Source organism: Pipistrellus hanaki (genome assembly GCF_964339955.1).
Source record: "Pipistrellus hanaki genome assembly, chromosome: 2".
Classification (NCBI taxonomy): Eukaryota; Metazoa; Chordata; class Mammalia; order Chiroptera; family Vespertilionidae; genus Pipistrellus; species Pipistrellus hanaki.
Genome location: NC_140504.1, coordinates 146,591,283 through 146,608,112, shown reverse-complemented (window position 1 = coordinate 146,608,112; position 16,830 = coordinate 146,591,283). Strand labels below are relative to the sequence as shown.

General features: G+C 34.2%; 1 protein-coding gene and 1 long non-coding RNA gene across 5 annotated transcripts in view; one reads left to right on the top strand and one right to left on the bottom strand.

Moving 5' to 3' along the window:
- The window catches only part of DNAJB4 (DnaJ heat shock protein family (Hsp40) member B4), a 50,434-nt gene that overhangs the window by 23,921 nt on the left and 9,683 nt on the right, over positions 1-16,830 (top strand). Inside the window, exons 1-2 of one of the 4 annotated variants that reach the window (XM_084872185.1) lie at positions 7,300-7,406; positions 7,533-7,820. The exons of 2 other annotated variants lie outside the window; for them this stretch is intronic. In XM_084872185.1, coding sequence (XP_084728311.1) covers positions 7,610-7,820 — 211 coding nt within the window. In that variant the 5' untranslated portion in view covers positions 7,300-7,406; positions 7,533-7,609. Of the gene's footprint in view, positions 1-7,299; positions 7,407-7,532; positions 7,821-16,830 lie in introns of those variants that run through there. One more of the 4 variants, XM_084872186.1, reaches the window with a different exon arrangement.
- On the bottom strand, positions 357-7,182 carry LOC311616616. The gene is made up of 2 exons (XR_014793959.1): positions 4,995-7,182; positions 357-1,370 (listed from the first exon to the last, which is right to left on the bottom strand). It is a non-coding gene; the product is annotated as an uncharacterized lncRNA (long non-coding RNA).

The window sequence follows — 16,830 nt, the reverse complement described above, 5'->3', positions numbered from 1 at the left end:
AAGAAATACTGATGTGAGAGACATCGATTGCTTGCCTCCTGTACCCACCCTGACCAGGGTCAGGGATGGAGCCTGCAACTAAGGTATATGCCCTTGACCAGAATTGAACCTGGACCCTTCAGTCTGAGGGCCAATGCTCTATCCACTGAACCAAACCAGCTATGGTGGTCTATGTTTATTTTTGTAAGAAAACACCAAACTATCTTCCAAAGTGGCTATACCATTTTTCATTCCCACCAGAAATGAATGAGAATTTCTATTCCTATGCCAGCATTTGGTATTACCAATGTTCTGGATTTTAGCCATTTTAATAGGTGTGTAGAGATATCTCATTTTAATATTCATCTTCCTGATGGCATAATATGGAGAATCATTTTATTATTTTAAAAAATATAATTTTATTGATTCCAGAGAAAAAGAGAGAGAGAGAGAGAGAGAGAGAGAGAGAGAGAGAGAGAGAGAGAGAGAGAGAGAGAGAGAGAAAGAAACATCAATGATAAGAATCATTGATTGGCTGCCTTCTACATGCCCCACACAGGGATCAAGCCCACAACCTAGGCATGTGCCCTGACCAGGAATTGAACTGTGACCTCCTGGTTCATAGGTCTATGTTCAACTGCTAAGCCACACCACGGCTGAGCTGGAGAATCATTTTATATGCTTTTTTGCCATCTGTATATCTCCTTTGGTGCAGTGTCTGTTAAGATATTTGGCCCATGTTTTAATTGATCTGTTTCCTAATCATTGAGTTCTAAGAATTCTTTATATATTTTGGATAACAGTTTTTTATTGGATGACTTCTGAATTATTTTCTCTGTCTGTGGCTTGTTTTTTCATTCTATTGACAGTGCCTTCTTCAGCAGCAAATTTTAATTTTAATGAAGTCCAGCTTATCAGTTCTTTCATGAAGTATGCCTTTGGTATTATATTTAAAAAGTAATTGTCACCCCTGGCTGGGTAGCTCAGATGGTTGGAGTGTCAACCTGTACAGCAAAAGTTGTGGGTTTAATCCCCAGCCTGTGCACATAGGGGAGGCACCTGATAGATGTTTTCTCACATGAATGTCTCCTTCTCTCTCTCTCTCCCTTCCTCTCTCCAAAATTAATAAACATCAACAAACATATCCTTGGGAGATAATTATAAAAAAGTCATTGCAGCCCTGGCTGGTGTTCTCAATGGTTAGAGCATGGGCTTGTGCACCAAATGCTCACAGGTTTGATTCCCAGTCAAGGGCACATACATACCTTTTTTACAAGTTTGATCTCTAGCACCAGTCGAACACATGCGGGAGACAGCTGATCAATGTGTCTAACATGGATGTTTCTTTCTCTTTCTTCTCCTATTTTCTCCCTCCTTTTTTCACTTTTTCTCTAAAAAAAAAAAAAAAAAAGGAAACATATCCTTGGGTAAAGATAAATACATGAAAAAAGTCATTGCTAAACCCAAAGTAATTTAGATTTTTCCTATGTTCTAAAAGTTTTATAATTTTGCATTTTATTTTTAGGTCTGTGGATCTATTTTGAGTTAATTTCTATGAAGGGTATAATTTAAAGTCTGTGTCTAGATTTTTTTTCTTTGCAAGTGAATGTCCAGTTGTTCCAGTAGTATTTAGCCTTTCCTCCCTTGTCAAAGATCAGTAGACTATAATTATGAATCTATTTCTGGATTCCCTATTTTCTTCCATTGATCTATTTGCCTGTTCTTTCACCAGTACCACACTGTCTTGATTACTGTATTTGAAACACCATGCACTTAAAATACAATGAATGCACTTGAAATACAAATGAATATATTTTCAATACAGTGAATACTACCTATGTGAAGTTTTAATGATAAAATTTGAATAAAGATGGGTAAGTTGCAAATATTAACTGGAATATTTGGAAAGAGCCATTCATTCTTAGTTGGACAGGTTTTTTTTGTGTATATGTGTATGCTTGTAAAACGGATATTTTATTATACATATTATATAGTAATATTTTTCTAAAAATTTTTGTTTCATATGATGAAATCATTGTCATTACAGTGGATAACACTTCCATAGTCCTCACTATGTGCCAGTAAGATGTAAGTGCATGATACATTTCTCTCACTTAATCTCACAAAAACCTATAAAGTTAGTATCCTATATAATAAAAGGCTAATATGCAAATCGACTGAATGGCAAAACTACCTGTCACTATGATGCACATTGACCACCAGGGGCAGACGGTCAACGCAGGAGCTGCCCCCTGGTGATCAGTGTGCTCTCATAGGGGAAGCGCCGCTCAGCTGGGAGCCAGGTTCACAGCTGGTGAGTGCAGTGGTGGTGGTGGGTGCCTCTCCCAGCTCTGAGGCAGTGCTAAGGATGTCCAGTTGCTGGCTCCTGGACTGCGAGAGGCTGCAGGATGGGCTGAGGGACCCCCCACCTCCCCCGCCCAAGTGCACAAATTTTGTGCACTGGTGAGGTCCTCCATGTTACTCAGTCACAATCACGTTTTCACAGCCAGAAGTTATGGGGACTTCTCTTCCTGGCACTGGAGTCCTGAGTTTGGGAGCCTGGGGTGGTGCCGGGATGCCATGAAATTTGTCCTTTGGGCCTTTAGTAAATATTAATTCCATTTAAGAGATGAGGAACTTGAGACACAGTGAAGTGAAATCCAAGGCCACACAGCCAGTAAGTGGTATTGCCAGAATTTGAATCCGGATTGTCTGGCTCCAAAGTCTGTGCTTTTAACGACTACACTATCGATATTCCCTGGTGCCATCTTAGCAAATTTTACAACCACTGTTACATACTTATATTTGAGCTTATATTCAATATCTAAAGTACTGTTAACAAGGAATAAAAGAACCTCAGTTTTCTTATTCTTGATAAGAAGTAGCAGGGAATGGAAGTCATAATTTATTAAAATCAATCACTGAGAAATTTCAGAACTAAACATACTCATTTAAGAATTAATTATTGACAGAAAAGTTTTCAATAGAAACATAGGTAAAATATTAGAAGTAATTTGTCTTTGAGTATTTAAGTATGATGATCTGAATTTTAATGATAATCATTTTTCTGAGGCTCTAGAAGCCATGTTGCCTTTCACTATACTTATTATCAACTGAGAATGATTTGTGAGTTGGAGAAAAAAAACATTTTTATTGTATTTGAATAAAGCCAAAGATAGCATTAGTTGAATGACTAGTAATATACTTTTTAGTTTTTTTGTGATTAAAATTATCTTTAGCTCTCATTATCTAAATATATTTAATATTTGCTTTTTTCTGATTTTTATATTTAGAATTTGAACTATGATTATAAAATAAAAATCTCATAGTTTAGAGCATAATAAGCCAAATAAGGAAGTTTTGTAAAGATATAGAAAAAAAATAGTATCGTTAAAATTTTTACTTAATCCTGACTCATGCATGGCTCTCTTAATAGAGTGATACTTTCCCCCTAAATATAAGCACAAAAAGTTTGTTGCTATTAACTTTGATAAACAAAGTAATAAATACACTCAAGATTTCTGATTCGGTTGAATAAATGAAAATCATTTATTTGAGAATATATTGTAACTTGCTTTCAGCCACAGATGACCTATTCTCAGCATGAGAACTTGACCTTATAAACTAAATATTGAGAGGAATCTGATTTTTTGTAACTTTCTTTTAATAAAGGAAATAATTGTATTGTCATGGAATAATCTCATCAGTGTTTGAGTAGTAAAGTAAAAATTTAAAAATACAAACACTGCCCAGGCAACGTGGCTCAGTGATTGAGCATCAGCCTATGAATCAGGAGGTTACAGTTCAATTCCTCATCAGGGAATATGCCCAGGTTTCCGGCTCAATCCCCTGTATGGGGCATGCAGGAGGCAGCCGATCAAAGATTGATGTTTCTATCTCTCTCTTCCTCTCCCTTCTTCTCTGAAATAAAAAGAAATATAGTATTTTTTAAAAATACAAACACTAATTTCATCTTTGTTAAAAATATTGCTCTGGCTGCTGTGGCTCAATTAGTTGGATGTCATTCAGTGTATTGAAAGGTTGGCAATTTGATTCCTGGTAAGGGCTCATGCCTGGGTTGCAGGCTCTCTCCCCAGGAAGGGGTGTACAGGAGGCATCTGATCAATATTTTGCTCCAGCATTGATGTTTTTCTCTCTCCTCCTCTCTTCCTTTCTAAAAAGAAAATCAATGAAATATACTTTAAATTGCTATAAAGGAGTCTTAAAAATATTTAGGGAAAAAAAATAAGTTATAAATTCTAGCTAGTTTTGTTCTCAAATTTTCTGTCACACATACACATACCTGTAATATCAAATAAGCAGGTATTTATGTGATTTCTAAATGTTGCAAATAGACTCCATTTTATAGTAATTTTGGTTTCCTATTTCCTTTTGAAAATGCAAACACTAATTTCATCTTTGTTAAAAATATTGCTCTGGCTGCTGTGGCTCAGTTAGTTGGATGTCAATTGAATGAGCTTTGTTCACATATTGTTTTCTGCTCCATTTTCCTAAAAGGCTGTCACTACTGTTCCCTTTATATATTCTATTTTTGTCATGGTAATTATTTACAGGGATGTTAATTGCTTGCCTCTCCCACTGCCCTCAAAAAACCCCACATTTATATCATGCAAACTTGGATGACAAAAATTTAATGTGAAGTGATTGTATAAGGGAATTTCAACCCCTAAGTGGTTCAGATCAGTTTGAAAAAGTGAATGTAAGAGTGAAATGTCTCTAAAATATTATGTAGTTTAAAAATGATTATATTGACCCATTACCCTATTGCATCTAAGTATATTTGCATATATACTTAGATATATGCATATACTAAGTATATTTGCATATATTTGCAATGAGTATATTTATATATATACTGTAATCATTTTAGCCTAAGAATTACTTTCTAAGGACAAATTTCCAAGTGTGTTATATACAGGGTTTTTAAAACCATTTTTAATAACTGTTCCCAAGTATTTGAAAGAATTAGTTACAAAGTTATAACCCACTCTCACCAGTGTGGCTTAGTGTGGCTTAGTTGGTTGGAGCACCGAGAGGTAGCTGGTTTGATTCCCAGTCAGGGCACATGCCTGGGTTGCGGGTCTCCAGTAGGGGGATTCACACTGCTCTCTCACGTTGATGTTTCTCTCCCTTTATCCCTCACCCTTCCTCTGTCTCTAAAAATCAATAAAAATATATTTTTTAAAGCAATAAGTGTACAAGTATCTGGTCATTTTGTCAAAAGCTATTAGGTTATTTTATTATTTGAAGTCTTAAAAATTATAATTGCTTCCTTATTAACTTGAAATTTCCAAGTTGAGGTGAATTCTGGCCTTTTGACTTTACCACTAGTATTCTTTTATGTGTTTAAGGTATTTGAAGATGAAAATCCTTTTATCACCCTTCTCTATGTATGAAGAGCCAGATTTCTTTTCATTTGTTAATAAATAATGAATTTCTTAGAAATGTGGAAAACCTATTCTTTGGGTTTTTAAAATCACTCAATATGCCAAGTCCTTATAATATTTTTAGCTCTCTGAAAATTATCAAATCAGTTGAAAATTTCCTTTTTTCTTCTTCTCAGTGTTACCCACCAGAATAATGTAGACCTTTCATTGATAGTAATGTCACTTTGGTAATTAATTGTTGATCCCTGCACTGGACTCCAATTTGATTTTTTTTTTTTTTTAAGTAGAAGTCTTAAAGTGACTTTGTATATTAATACTGTTTCTGTGTATTTTCGAATTTGAAAATTTATCTTTTAACATTGAGTATTTCTTGATGGGACTAAAATTTTTGTTGAATACCTGACAAACCTTTATAATCTGTAACTAGGCTAGATAGATGTTATAAGTTTCTAATGTCAAGATGTTCTTAAAATTTATAAAGAGTTTTGAGAAATAGGAAAGCTATCAGAATGCACAAAAATGGACATCTGAAAGAATTGCTGAATCATTAATGTAAAGCTGTTTGGCATATACAGTAGGTGTTCCCATACTTTAAAAGGTTATGACATAATTATCATCTTTTCATTATACTCTAAACATATATGTACATTTAATTTTCTTCATAAATGTTCTTTTTTACTTTAAGTTAACAGACTTAAGATTATTAAGTATAAGGCTCTATATAATTCTTTTTTCTATGCAATTCTTTTGACATTTTCTTTTTAATCCATCTTTTCAATATTATATTAGAAATAGGAGCACTTTGAAAAGAAACCATACAGGAAATAAGAGATTAGTTATATACATTTAAATTATTACTCATGAATATCCAAAATATATAAGAGCAGACATCAAAAGGGTATATAAGTGATATGACATAAAATTTGTTGATAAATATACCAAACTACAATAAATAAATAAACATAAATATTCCTAAGAAAAAAAAGAATTAGAAGAAAATACACTAATATTAAGCAGGGAATTATCTAAAGTGGTATGATAGGAAGGTCTTTATTTTAATCTTTTTCCTTTCTGTTTTCCAAAATCTTTAACAATAATTTATATTTATAATTAGGGAAAATGTGTTCTAAAAAGAAAAAAATATTTCTCATACTATTGCCCTGAAAATAGCATATCCAGATTTTAAGCTGATCCAGTTAAGGTCTTGAAAGAAACATGAGTATTTACTGTTGGTAACCTGATACTTTTCTCCTCTGTCCTGCAGCACAAAAGGCCTTCAGGGACTCTGAGGAATTGGAGGTGTCTCTATTTTAGTTGAAGTAACTAAAATCAGATATGAACATTTCATAAATATTAGTTTGCCAGGACTATTAACTTTTGTTTACTATAAAAAGGCCATTTTATATCATTAGCTAAAATAATATTTAAGTCCTCCAGTTATTTTTAAAATATTGTTTTTGAAGTTATGATATAGCCTTTTTTACAATGTGAAATTGGTATTATGGCCTTCCTGGCATTTTGATGGATAAACCCAGGAATTTTGAAAATGACACAAATTTTTTTTGAAAATTTTAATTTAGACAAACCACATTTTAGAATTGTATATCTTACACATAAGTAACTTGAAATTGAAGTGAAAATACCTAAAATAAGTACCCATGGGTATATTGGCATAATAAGTTTAACTTATTTTAACACAGGATGCCCGATAGCTATAATTATTTTTGTCACTTTTCACCTAGAATGGAGTAAATAAAAAAGCGTAGTTATGACATTCAATGATGAAATATTGGTCTCTTAATCTACTTGGCCTCTTAGAAAGGAAATACAGATGGTGGAGCCAGAAGGAAAATGAATAGTTAATCAGGGAGGAGGAGAAAACCCAGCTCAGATCTTTGACTAGCGGCAGCTGGGGAAGTGACGTCCTGTAGCATTTGCTGTTCTAGAAAGTACAGAGACACGTAGTGAAAATGGGAGGATCTAGAAGAAGGCTGTCTCCTGTGTAGTGTATATTTATCTGTAAGTGAGCTGTTGGGGAAGGAATTAAATACGGATATGCTGTCTGCTTGCTGCCTTAAGACCGCGAGGCTGAATTGCTAATTTGCTTTAACTTTTAAAATACCCTGCTTGGTTTATTTTCCTTAGAATCCTTGTATTGCTAAGACTGGGGACGCAGTTTTCTTTCACAAAGGGAAACCTAAGTTCATTTCAAGGCATTCGAAATGGGGAAAGACTATTATTACATTTTGGGAATTGAAAAAGGAGCATCAGACGAAGATATTAAAAAGGCTTACCGAAAACAAGCCCTCAAATTTCATCCGGACAAGAACAAATCTCCTCAGGCAGAGGAAAAATTTAAAGAGGTCGCAGAAGCTTATGAAGTATTGAGTGATCCTAAAAAGAGAGAAATATATGATCAGTTTGGGGAGGAAGGTAAGAATTCGGTGTATATCTTTCTGTCTCTCCAGCTCTGTCTGTCTCTCCCTCTTTCCCCGTCCTCTCTCGGCTTTCTGGTTGTCATTAAATTAAATGATCAGCCATATCAACGTAGAAAGATAAATAATGGATAAAAACAGAATTTTATCTCTGATGATATGAATGAATATTAACATAGCTGTCAATTAAAAATACTTTGCCTTTTTTTTAGATTTTGGCATTTTGTAATATCCGTATGCTACCATTAGATTTATAATGTTAACATTTATATTTGAAATGAAACCTTAAATCCTCATACACATTAATGAATTGTGTCAAAAGTCTTATGCAACCTGTTTTATTTTTTAATGAGTTTTCTACCAGAACCATTCAAGATCCTTCAGTCATTTAAAAATCTTAAGATTGGCAGTTCAAATTCTGGTTAGTTTCTATTTTATTCACAAAAAAGAAGTTTTTGCCTTTCTTACAGCAAAGCTAGTTTAGCTTGAACAAGAGAAAGTCATCTCTCTGAGAAGGAGAAGGCCTAGGCATTTAGCTCTAGTTGTTTTTGGCATTCCGCCTGGAGAGGAAAGAATTTTCCTGATGTCATAAAATACCAGGACAAGTTTTTAAGCTTAATTGTAAACAGTTATTGTTGCCAAGAAAATGAGATTTCAGAAATACAATTTTTGACCTAAAATGGCCACTTAGCACAATTATTGCTATACTTTTAGGTAGCACTATTTCCTTTGAAATTTCACTGTCTAGGTACGGAGAAAAACATGACAACTTCCCCTTTCCTCTCCCTGCGGTACTTTGTTTCTTGAATTGAGATCAGAAACTAGTTAAATACAGTAGATGAGGTATTTTAAGATTATTTTATCACTCAGATTTTAAATTAAGTTTGTCATCAGCTCCATAGCTATAAAGTAAGTCTATTTTAAATTGCTAATTAACAACAAAAATACTTTAATTCCTACAATTTAAAAAATCAGAACTTAAATTGTTTTATTATTTTCACCCAAAGTGTTCTCTTTGAAATTCTTATCAATTATGAAATTTAAGTTATGAAAGCTTTTTTGTTATGTCTTTGCTTCCTTTATTGCATTTAATGTTAACTTTTTCCAATGAGAAATATATCCTAAAATAGTGAAAAAGTGACCGTTCATTTTAAGTTAAAAATTAAATTGAGATAAGCAGGGTGATTATGTATTAAGGCTTTTTTCTTTGTTTTATTTTTCTTTTTGATCTGAGTTGCCAAAAATAGCAGCTTTTGCTGCTAGCTTTGGTGTGATGAGGACATGCATTGTCAGGTTATTATAAAGAAAATATTGAAAAAGGCAAATAAATAGTTGGCAGTTTAATCCTGCTAGCTCCTATGGCCATACTAGTACTCAAAATACATCATAAAAGCTAAGCAGGATTCTCAGATACTACTTAGAGTGTACTATTTCCAAAGAACTTATTTTGTAATTTTGTATAGAAATCCAGAGGCGATAAATGTAGTAACTGGAGGGAGAGTTGACTTTTGGTGGTGAACACACAGTACAATATGCAGATGATGTATTATAGAATTGTACACCTGAACCTTATATCATTTTATTAACCAATCTTACCTCAGTAAGTTAAATTAAAATAAAAAAAGAAATCCACAAATATAAATTTCCATGGAAAACCAGATACCCACTGCTTTACTCCACATCTCACTGATAGCTGACTCAGCCATAGGATTGAGGATATTTGTCCTCAGAAATTTGAAGTCACCAAATAATACATTTTTTTGGTTTAACATTATCTTTTAGTAGTGTTTTTATTGAGTGATATTTCTCCAGTTTGATTTTTACTGGTTGTCATCATGAATGAATTTAAAAACAACAACAAAAACAAAACCAAAAAAACAAAATTAAAGCGGGATCATCTATGTATCCTGAATTTTGTTGTTGTTCTTGACTCAGATAATTTATATAAGCAATAGGTAATAGTGAGGGGAGAATAAGTTTATTCTCAGAAATACTATTCTCTAGTTATGCTACTTGAAAATAGTTAAAATAAAAGTTACTATATTTGATTATTTAAAAAAAATTCTTCTTTTACAGAAAAGCATTATATTTGCCATTTATTCAGATTGTCTCATTCTTTAAAAAAAAAAAAAATATCCCTTTGAGTATAATACTGTGAAAATGTGGGAAAACGTTTTTCTCTTTGTTTTTCATATCTGTTCATGCCTGCAGGCCTGGTTCCATGGCCCAATGGCTTTCTCTATCAGTAACAAAAAACTGAATTTCATGATTGGAGGCATTACTGATTTACCTGATGCCCCCCCTCCTATATTGCACTGTTTCAAGGCTTGGGACAGTGGGAAGGAACCATGAAGAGCAGTGTATGAGTTGAACACGCTAAATTATGTATTTAGGAACTAAGAGAACTAATGATCCAGTTTGCTCATGGTTTGAAAATCTCTAATATTCACAATTTTAAATGCTGGGGTTTTAAAAATATTATTGATTTTTAGAGGGGGCAGGGGAGAGAGAAACATCAATTTGTTCCACTTATTTATGAATTCATTGGTTGATTCTTATATGTGTCCTGACAGGAGATCAAACACGTAACTTTGGAGTATGTAGATGATGCTCTAACCAACTGAGCTACTCGGCCAGGGCCTTAAATGCTTTGTTTTTAAAAAGCTAGATAAAAATAGAGATGTTTTAAATTTATTACATGACCCAGCAGTACTACTCCTAGGAATCTATAAAAGAGAAATTAAAATATAAATCCACCCAAAAACATGTATGTGAATGTTCATAGCAGCATTATTTGTAATGGTCCCCAACTGGAGACAAGTCAAAAGTACCATCTTTAGTTGAATGGATAAACAAACTATGATAAATAACATGTATGTGTGCGCGCGCGCGCACACACACACACAGTATAGAATACTATTTAGCAATTAAAATGACCAATTAAATCTGCTACATCATGGATGAAATTTAAAAACTATGCTAAATAAAAGAAGTTGGATGTAAAAGACTATATAGGCTATGATCCCATTTACTAGTATAGGAATTACACAGAAAAGGCAAATTTGTAAAGAAAGAAAGCAGATCAGTGGTTACTTAGGGCTAGAGGTGGGAACAGGGATTAGCTACAAATAGAAACTAGAGATAAATGTTCTAATTATTATTCTTTTTTTTTTTTTGTGGTGATGGTTGCACAACTCTATAACTTTACTAAACTCATCAAATTTAGTATTATACATTCGATGGTTTAATTTTATAGTATGTAGTAAAAAACATTTATTTTAAAAAGCAGAAATTTTCCACATAGTTGAATCATTGGAAAACAAAAAACACAGAATGTGGGAGCCACTTTCACGTCCCTCATGTTTCAAGGTTCCTGTTCAGGGTTCGAGTTCTGGAGAAGGCCACCCACAAATGAAAGAGACTAGAAAAGTATTAATTTGGGAATATTGGGGGCCAGGTGGGAGTCCATCTCTAGGGGGAGGACTACACCCTGCTCTGGCTTTGCTATCCTTTTTATTAAGGTTATGAGATACACCCATATTCTGTAGGCAGGAAATTCCAATAATAGACAATTAGTAAGAATTTACATAAGAGTAACAGGTGGAGGCTGCTTTAACTATTAATGTCTCAACTAAACAATGAGTGATTAGCTCCAACCTTTCAGAGCAATTAAGGTTGACCAGTCTTCCGGATTCCCTGTTCACATTTCTCTATTAATGACAATAATCGGTTTCCAGTAACAGAACTACAGAAATTTAATATTGGATTTTGAATCGGGTCTACAAAGAAATGTAGGTTTAGTTCTAAATTGTTTAGTATATGTGTTCCAATTCACCCTCAGGTGGGAACTTCTGCACAAGTGACTAGGGTCCCTCAGCCAGAGAACTGAACTTATACGGGTTGCCCACAGTACCTAACTAAAATTGACCGAGCATAAACTAAACACAGACACAAGAGTTAAAATGCATGAATCCCAAGGTTTATTTACCAGAGTCCTGGTGGTTTCCAGAAGCCTAGGCAGGTCACCTGGAGATCCGCGCCGACAGACACACACACACTGGACAGGAACACGTTGCTGCAGCATCTCGGTCAGGAACGAGGCCTCAGAAGTTTGGCTCACAGGCAGAGTGACAGCTTCACTCAGGCAGTCCCATGCAGTATTTCGAACAGGGAGAAGAGAGTGGGAGAGCACGTCGGGTGGAGGAGCCCTTCGTGGTCTCTGCCCAGTGCCTCTAGGTCCCTTCTTTTATGGCCATTTCTGGGTGTTTCTTAATTCCTTCTGGGTGCAACCTATAGATCTTCAGTGTGCCTAATCAGGCGCTCTCCAGGTACCTTTTGCCTCAGTTTCCAACTTTCCAGATAAACACTTGTTAGGGCGTTCACACAGTTGCTTTCCAGATAAGCACGTTAGAGCGTTCACACAGTTAGGGGCTCAAAGTCAGTTTTAAAACTCAAGTTTTACAAAATGGATTCAGGTCACATTATATGGAGTTACTTATACTAAGCCTAAAACACATTTCAAATAATTTTTTTTTACTTAAAATAAAATCAGAATAAGATCAGAAATACAATTCACACTTAAACTATAAATCACTCATAAAAGTAAATGCTTTCATTCCTATTCTAAGTCACACAAATAATTATTCTTACACTGTTTTAAATCCTTAAAACATCACACTAATATAACTATAATAAGATGTCAACACAAGTATGTATTAAAAGACTAAAAAAAAAAATTTTTTTAAAACACATCCTTATATTATTCTAGTTCTCTAACATTTCGTTATGCCTTCTTTTTTTTGCTTGTTTATGGTTTAATCAATAACTTATTTTAAACACTGAAAGGTAGTATTTAGCCCTGGCTGGTTTGGTTTAGTGGATAAAGCGTCGGCCTGAGGACTGAAGGGTCCAGCGTTCGATTCCGATCAAGGGCACATGTCCGGGTTGCAGGCTCTATCCCCAAAAGGGTGTTTGCAGGAGGCAGCCTATCAGTGATTCTTTCTCATCATTGATGTTTCTAACCCTCTATCCCTCTCCCTTCCTCTCTGAAATCAATAAAAAAAGAAAAAAGAAAAAAATATAAAGAAAGGTAGTATTTATATGATCAGACTTTTATTTAGTACATTAATCTCTATAATAGCTTTCTTCTTCAGTTATTGTTTTAAATCAACCGGATTTTTTTTTAATTTACTATATATTTCTAAAAATAGATAAATTGAGTTTTTATGAATCAAAACTGTTTAAAGGTTCTCATGCTAGTAATTCTAAGTCTTGCTATCAATCTGGATATTTACATGTTATATCTCTTTAAAGTAAGAATTATTAAAGTCCTATAATTTTTTTCTTTGAAGACCTAATTCTTCTCCAATGCTGTTTCTTTTGATAAATTTTTAGTCAACTAATTGTTAGAAATCATTTTTATGGTTAGTACCCCAAACACATATTTGTTTTTGGATTGCACATTGGTTGGTTGGTTGCTGTTTTTTTAATCCTCACCCAAGGATATGCTTAGAGAGAGAGACAGAGGGAAACAGAGAAAAAGAAACATCGATGAGAGAGAGAAACATTGATCCCTTCCCTTCCCTATATATCTCGACCAGGATTGAACCTGCAACCTAGGTATGTGCCCCAACCCTGAATTGAACCCACAATCTTCTGTGGATGCACAGGACAATGTTCCAACCTACTGAGCCACCCAATAAGAGTGCTTAGTTGTTTTTTTTAAATAAAAGCAGTATTTCTAAAGCATAGGCAAATGTTGATTCTAGAATGCATTCCTTGATAATACAAAGTGATATGGTGTCTGGGAAACATTTTGGATAGCAGAGGGAATCCAGTTGAATTTTAAAATTTTCCATAAGCAGTTGAAATGTACATAATAAAAGAATTGACTATATAGTTGATGACATACCCATTATAATTCAAGTGCTCAGCAGTGTAAGTGATATTTGCATAATCATATTATATTGTAGCAGTATGAATTTTGGTTAAATTTTTTTCAGTCATTATTATAGTCTTGTCATTTCTCTGAGCAATGTAGTTGACTAGTGTCAAAGAAAACTTCAAAGCCCTGTTGGAGGCTTTTTATCACCTTTGATTCATGTTATTTTATACATTATGTAAATCTCAGGAACTCTGAAATCCTGAGTGAGTTACTATCTTTGGCAGAGGAGGAAAGGGATTTTAGGGAAAAGTCAAATCCATGCTATAACTTTTTAAAAATTGGATTTTAACACATCCTTATATTGTTTAAAGTATTACATATATTTTGTTTATATCTTTATTGTTTATATATTACATATATTAGATTTTGACACATCCTTATATTGTTTAAAGTATTACATATATTTCCTCTCTTCCCCCCTCCCTCTATTGACCTTTCCCCAGCCGTTCCCACCCCCAGCACATGTCCTCAACCTCCTCTACTGTCTGTGTCTGTGGGTTATACTTATATGAATGCATACAAGTCCTTTGGTTGATCTTTTACTCACCCTTCCTGCCTTCCTTCTGAGGTTGGACAGTCTGTTCAATACTTCTTATGTCTCTGGATCTATTTTTGATCATCAGTTTATGTTGTTCATTATATTCCACAAATGAGTGAGATCATGTGATATTTGATATTTATATTTCTCTGACGGGCTTATTTCGCTTAGTATAATGCTCTCTAGGTCCATCCATACTGTTGCAGATGGTAAGAGTTCCTTCTTTTTTTTTTTTTATAGTAACATAGTATTCTATTGTGTTGATATACCACCATTTTTTTAATCCACTCGCCTGCTGATGGACACTTAGGCTGTTTCAAATCTTCCAAATTGTAAATTGTGCTGCTATGAACATAGGGATGCATGTATTCTTTCTGATTGATGTTTCTGACTTCTTGGGATATATTCCTAGAAGTGGGATTACTGGGTCAAATGGGCATGTTATAATAACTTAAAACATTCTATCTTTTCATGAATTCAGTATGGGCTCAAACATTTAGATTTTTTTTCTTGCCAACAAAATTAAACTATATTTGGCAGCTAATTTACTTTATTAACTCTGTTAAATTATTATTCTGTGTTATATTTGTAGGATGAAAGATGAAATGATTAAAGTAATTTAATGATTTAGTCACATTGATCATGACCTTGAGTTGTATACATATTTTATCATTAAAATCTGTCACTAGGTTTTTGTGTGTATGTATTTTATTTTATTTTTTTGCATTTGGAGCTATAACAATACCACTAAAATTTAAAATAAATTTTGGAAGAGCTGCATGTTAAAAGTTTTTATCCTATTTATACTGTCATTCTGTTCCTACAAGGAATATCTCTAACTGCTATTTGAATATATCATTCAGTACATATTTTGATAATTTTTATATTATTATATTGCTCCAGATTTGTTTTTTTTTTAAAAAAATATTTTTTACAGAGAGGAAGAGAGAGGGATAGAGAGTTAGAAATATCAATGAGAGAGAATCATTGATTAGCTGCCTCTTGCACACCCCTACTGGGAATGTGCCTGCAACCTTTCAGTCTGCAGACTGATGCTCTATCCACTGAGCCAAACCGGTTTCGGCTAGATTTCTTTTTTAAAAAATAAATCTTTATTGTTCAGATTATTACAGTTGTTCCTCATTCTCTGGCCCCCTCTTCCCCAATAGCTCCCCTCCACCCGGTTCCCACCACCCCCTCTGCCCTTACCTGACCTTCCTCCCCCCCCCCCCCGCCCCCTGCTTTCCCCCCCCCCCCCCCCGTACTGTCCTCATCCATAGGTATATGATTTTTGTCCAGTCTCTTCCTGCACTCTCCAAACCCCATTCCCCCCGAGGATTGTCAGTACACTCCCTTTCTATGCCTCTGATTCTATTATATTCACCAGTTTATTCTGTTCATCAGATTTTTTATTCACTTGATTTTGATTTTTATTTATTTTTAAAAAAAATATATATATATGTATATATATATATATATATATATATATATATATATATTTAAATATATTTTATTAATTTTTTACAGAGAGGAAGGGAGAGAGATAGAGAGCTAGAAATGTCGATGAAAGAGAAACATCGACCAGCTGCCTCTTGCACACCCCCTACCGGGGATGTGCCTGCAACCAATGTACATGCCCTTGACCGGAATCGAACCTGGGACCTTTCAGTCCGCAGACCGACGCTCTACCACTGAGCCAAACTGGTTTCTGCTATTCACTTGATTTTTAGATTCACTTGTTGGTAGATATGTATTTTTGTTCATAATTTTTATCTTTACCTTTTTCTTCTTCCTCTTCTTAAAGAATACCTTTCAGCATTTCATATAATACTGGTTTGGCAGTGATGAATTCCTTTAGCTTTTTCTTATCTGTGAAGCTCTTTATCTGACTTTCAATTCTGAATGATAGCTTTGCTGGTTAGAGTAATCTTGGTTTAGGTTCTTGCTATTCATCACTTTGACTATTTCTTGCCACTCCTGTCTGGCCTGCATAGTTTCTGTTGAGAAATCAGCCGACAGTAGTATGGGTACTCCCTTGTAGGTAACTAACTGTTTTTCTCTTGCTGCTTTTAATATTCTCTCTTTGTCTTTTGCTCTTAGCATTTTAATTATGATATGTCTTGGTGTGGTACTCTTTGGATTCCTTTTGTTTGGGGTTCTGTGCGCTTCCTGGGCTTGTAAGTCTATTTCTTTCACAAGGTGGGGAAAGTTTTCTGTCATTATTTCTTCAAATAGGTTTTCATTATCTTGTTCTCTCTCTTCTTCTGGCACCCCCATAATTCGGATGTTGTATGCTTAACGTTGTCCCAGAGGCTCCTTACACTATCTTCATATTTTTGGATTCTTCTTTCTTTTTGCTTTTCCGATTGGGTATTTTTTGCTTCTTTGTATTTCAAATCTTTGAGTTTATTCTTGCGATTCTCTAGTCTGCTGTTGGATCTCTGTATATTATTCTTTATTTCAGTCAGTGTATGCTTAATTTCTAGTTGGTCCTTTTCTTTTTTCCCCCTTATTTATTTATTTATT